Genomic DNA, 4,260 nt, shown 5'->3' on the forward strand with positions numbered 1-4,260 from the left:
AAAGAACAATGCCTCCAAGAGGTTTCCCTTTTTTCCTGGCACAAGTGAAAAAGAACTAGAATTGCTGTATTAATATGTATGCAAACATATTTTTTCACTTGAGCCCCTGGAAAAAAAAGAAAAACTTAACGGTGAAAATGCTTAGCCAGGAAGATTTACTGCTGATTGCAGATTTAGTATTGACATGTCTTAGCTGAAGAAAACTTCAGCTTTAACTATTAATGTGGGAAATCTGGATCAGCTTTTAAAAATGGGGTGGGGTTTTCAATGACAGTGTATTTTCAGAGAAATTATTTAGAACATAATTTTTAATAGGAGTGTCAATTATAGTGGCGTGCGCATCTTAATTTTAATGGTATGTCTTGGCTATAGAATTATGGAATGTAGGTGATCTGAATTATATTGGAGTCAGCCTTTATGCAAGACCCACTGTTATTTAATACTTCTATATACCCTCCTCTCCTTTTTAATTATAAAATAGGCTTAAAGATTGGAATCTGTCTAAATGAAATTCCCTTTTAAAATAGTGAGACTTTTCTCCAATCTACATTTCTTTACTCCTCCAGTAGGTTAAATACAAAATACTTTTTTTTTCTCTCTCGTTAATGTAGGTGTGTTGCCCTTATAAGATAAGCTAGGAAAACAAAAAATTCTTTCTCCTGCCAACAGAGATAATTTGAGATTTTAACAATATTACTTTTTCACTTGATTATATAAGGTAAAACCTAACATCTACTTACTGAACTGTAGTTATATATTCTTGATAATCCATTTAGGTAAAATTAAAATGACCTTATCCTTATGTCCTTTGCACCCAATGCCTGTGACAGAAAAGGCTCAGTATTCTGGAAAACAGGCCATGCTTGAGAGGGAACATCTTGTAAAGACTGTATTTGACCTTTGACTCAACCTCTCTGAGTAAATTTTAAATATTATAGGAGAACAAATAGAAAGCCTCGAGGTATAATTCTGCTCCATCTTCCTCTTAGAACTATAAGCCAGTCAGAAGCTATTTCAGATATTAAGGTAGCGGTGTGTGTGCCTCTCCTTAGTACTTTCACTGAGAAATAAGATTCATCACTACAGATAAAGATTTCTATATAATGCCATCCTCATCAATCTCCCAGAATATTACTCCCTTCTACCTCCTTTGAAGTAGTTGAATCAGGTATAGCCAGAAACACTTAAATTTTCCCTCTTCCATACTATGAAAAAAATATCTGTAATGTTTAGTATAATAAACCTTTCTAACTCTAGAGTATACTTGAATTTGATGGCAATTAAGGGGGGAAAAAAGCTTTGACAACTTTGTAGCTTTTGATTAAAACCACACCAAGAGACATGTTCCAATGATAACAACGAAGCATTATGCCAATTATGTTAAATCCTGCTCCTCGCTTAAGCTCATCATGACCTGTTTTAGTGTCCAGTGATTTACTCTTTGGAATGCTCACTCTCATCAATAAAGTGTTCCATTTACAGAGAAAAAAAGGAAATCCTCCAGAGGGAACAACCACCCCCAAATGACTTCTAGAAAACAAGTATTTCTTAACTTTTTATTGACATTGGCAAATTAAAATAGAATAAATTAACAAGTATTTTTTCAAAAAAATGTTTTGTACAAAAATACTGTCAAAATTTCCTAAAAAGCTTTCAACACAGTAGTATCTTTTCATGTACTGAATATAACTATTAGCACAGTGTCAAAAATGTTGAAGACAGAAACAAAATAAAAATCTGTGAAATGTTTGCCACTGACGACATTCCACACACCCTATTATTGTCTGTACATATGGGGGAGGGGGGGCAGCCAACTTGAAAGTGAACAGTATGACTTTTCCTGATCCAGAATGGCTTGGCCCACATCTGTTTAATCTTCCAGTTTAGCATATTTTAAAAATTAGTCTGTACTCAAATGCATAGTTAAAAAAATGAAGCGAGATGGCAGAGTTTGTGCATCTGCCCTTCAAAGTTCATGCAACCAACTAATGCAATTTTTCCTTTCACTCATAAATTTGAACGCAGTTCAGTCATTTGAAACCATCTACAAAATCCACAAGATTAAGCAGTTTGCCAAGATTAATATCTAACAGTTGAGCACTGGAGAAAGTGAGGAAATAAGGAGTAAAAACAAACAACAAAAAAGACCAAGTTAGCTAGATATTTCAACTACATAAGGGAGGTGAATGTCAAGGCTACAAAAACGAAACAAAAACAGGAAAAAAAAAAAAAAGTGGCAGCAATTTTTTAAACCAATTTGTACAAGTTTATAGTTTACTTTGTTTCCAAGTTCTCAAACCTTTCAAGATTTGAAAAGTGAGATACTGTGTCTAAGGGAATGTTTTTAATTCACACCGAAGAAATTGGAGGGTTTGATTTCTTTCGCTGGGTTTCGATCGAGTCAACAGCTTACTCGACTGGGCTGCTGTTTGCACACGAAGTCCGTCATGAAATCAAATTCGTTTTGCCCCAGCCAGAGTTCAGGCAGCTCCTTGATGCGGTCCAAACCCATTTCTATCACTAAGGACATAAGCACTTCCTCGTCGATGAAATCAGTGTCTATGACATTGGGCGGCAGCATTGCAGCAGGGACGTGGGCCACAGAGGCGGGCATGTTGCTGCTGCCGCTGCCGCCGCTATTGCTGCTGCCCGCGCCGCCGCCCGAGGTGCCGCTGGAGCCGCCAGGGGTGCTGCTCCCACCCGAGCCGGGGGTGGTGCTGCCGCCGCTGTGTTTGGGGTTGCAATCTCGGAAGTGCTGGTTTGTCCCGTTCATCTGGTGGCCTGCAGCAGAGTGCAAATCCGGCATGTAGTGGTTGTGGGGGTAGGGGTGATGGTTGAAATACTGGTTGTTGAGCTTCTGCAGCTGCATGCTGGCCGGCAGGGAGCCTCCCTGACTGGCCACCGGGGGGCCCATGAACTGGGAGTTGTTAAACCTAGCGGCGGGGGCCAGTGCGCTCGGGGGGTGCCCTCCGTTCACAGTCCCCGGCCCCATGGCGTGCCTGATGCCGCTCGTGGTATTCATGTTGCCCGCGCCGTAGTGTATGTGCTCGCCCATTAGGGCGCTGAAGGCGTGTTGGGGCTGTTGCTGCTGCTGGTGGTGATGGGGGCTCGGGAACTGCCCCATGCCCATGCGGTGGGCAGGGTGGTGGTGCAGCCCATTGGTACCGTCGGGGAAGCGCCCGTGGTTCATGGCCATCATATGGTCTGCCATTTCCAGTCCTGCAAGTGAAAAGGGTAGACGATAAGACCCGGGCCACACGTGTCGCCCACCAGAGCGCACCCCACTTTTTCTTGTCGCTGCCCCCCAAGGTCCCCGGGCGCACGTCGGCTGCGAATTCCCATTCCCCAGGATCCCCCTAGTAGCTAGTGCACCGGGACTCGCCAACACCAAGGACCTGCCACCCACAACAGAGCCGGGGGCTGCACAGATAGCCCCTTCCCCTGCGATCCGGCGGGAGGACGGGAGCCCACACCCCCCTCCGCTCTCCTAAGTCGCCTAATAAAGGAAGTGCCCCGTAGCCCTACCACGAACTTAAGGCTTTAAATCAGCCCTCCTCATCCTGTTGTTGCACATCCTGTTGTTATTCCCCAGCTCCGCCTCGAGCTCTTCCTACGGGCAAACCCAACCCTCGGAGGACGGGGCTGGCAGGAGCCCCTGCCAGCTTCGCCAGGCGCGCTTACCTTCCGTCTTAGCGATTTCTGCTCCGAAGACCGAGGGCGGGATCGTCGGGTCCAGGACCGGCTCAGCAGCACATAGAGGGGGCCTTCCTGGCGTGCAGGGCGCTAGCTGTCGCGTTGTCGGCGCTGAGGTCTTGCAGCAGCCGCGGGGTAGAATCGGAGCCGCTCTCCTTTATTTTCCCTCCGCTGCCCTCACAGCTCAGCAAGACTGCCCGGCAACGGCCAACAATGAGCTGTGTTTCTTAGGGCTTTGGCCACAGTTAATATAAGGATCTCAGGAAGGGCGGAGCGAGAGCCTCCCGGCCGGGAGACAAGAAAAAGCGGATTCTGGAGCTCCGGGCACGCCGGACGGGGTCGTGGAGCTGCGTCCCGCGGCCAGCGGCACGTGCACAGACGTTGCCGCGGGCCAAGGTGCTGCCCCGTTGCCCCCAGACCCTGGTTTCCTCCCTACCCGCAAATGTGGGGACGGCCCGGTCGCGCCGGGTCCAAGGAGAAAATCCTCCTTGGACTCCTAGCCCTCAGGTATCGCCTTCCCGGAGAGGAGCAAGGAAAACTCACCGCCCCCAGCCCCCGTACGGCCGG

General features: G+C 46.6%; 1 protein-coding gene across 1 annotated transcript; it reads right to left on the reverse strand.

Annotated features, from left to right (window-relative positions):
- Nucleotides 1–1,542: 1,542 nt before the first annotated feature.
- Nucleotides 1,543–3,929, reverse strand: CITED2 (Cbp/p300 interacting transactivator with Glu/Asp rich carboxy-terminal domain 2). Its single transcript, XM_036317302.1, has 2 exons — nucleotides 3,682–3,929; nucleotides 1,543–3,219 (listed from the first exon to the last, which is right to left on the reverse strand). The coding sequence occupies exon 2, from the start codon at nucleotides 3,209–3,211 to the stop codon at nucleotides 2,402–2,404; it is 810 nt and encodes a 269-aa protein (XP_036173195.1). The 5' UTR covers nucleotides 3,212–3,219; nucleotides 3,682–3,929; the 3' UTR covers nucleotides 1,543–2,401.
- Nucleotides 3,930–4,260: the final 331 nt, after the last annotated feature.

Source organism: Myotis myotis, unplaced genomic scaffold, assembly GCF_014108235.1.
Source record: "Myotis myotis isolate mMyoMyo1 unplaced genomic scaffold, mMyoMyo1.p scaffold_m19_p_7, whole genome shotgun sequence".
Taxonomy (NCBI): domain Eukaryota; kingdom Metazoa; phylum Chordata; class Mammalia; order Chiroptera; family Vespertilionidae; genus Myotis; species Myotis myotis.

Bases quoted from the DNA above. Each gene is read 5' to 3' on its own strand.
- CITED2 (XM_036317302.1), bottom strand. From the start codon at position 3,211: ATGGCAGACCATATGATGGCCATGAACCACGGGCGCTTCCCCGACGGT.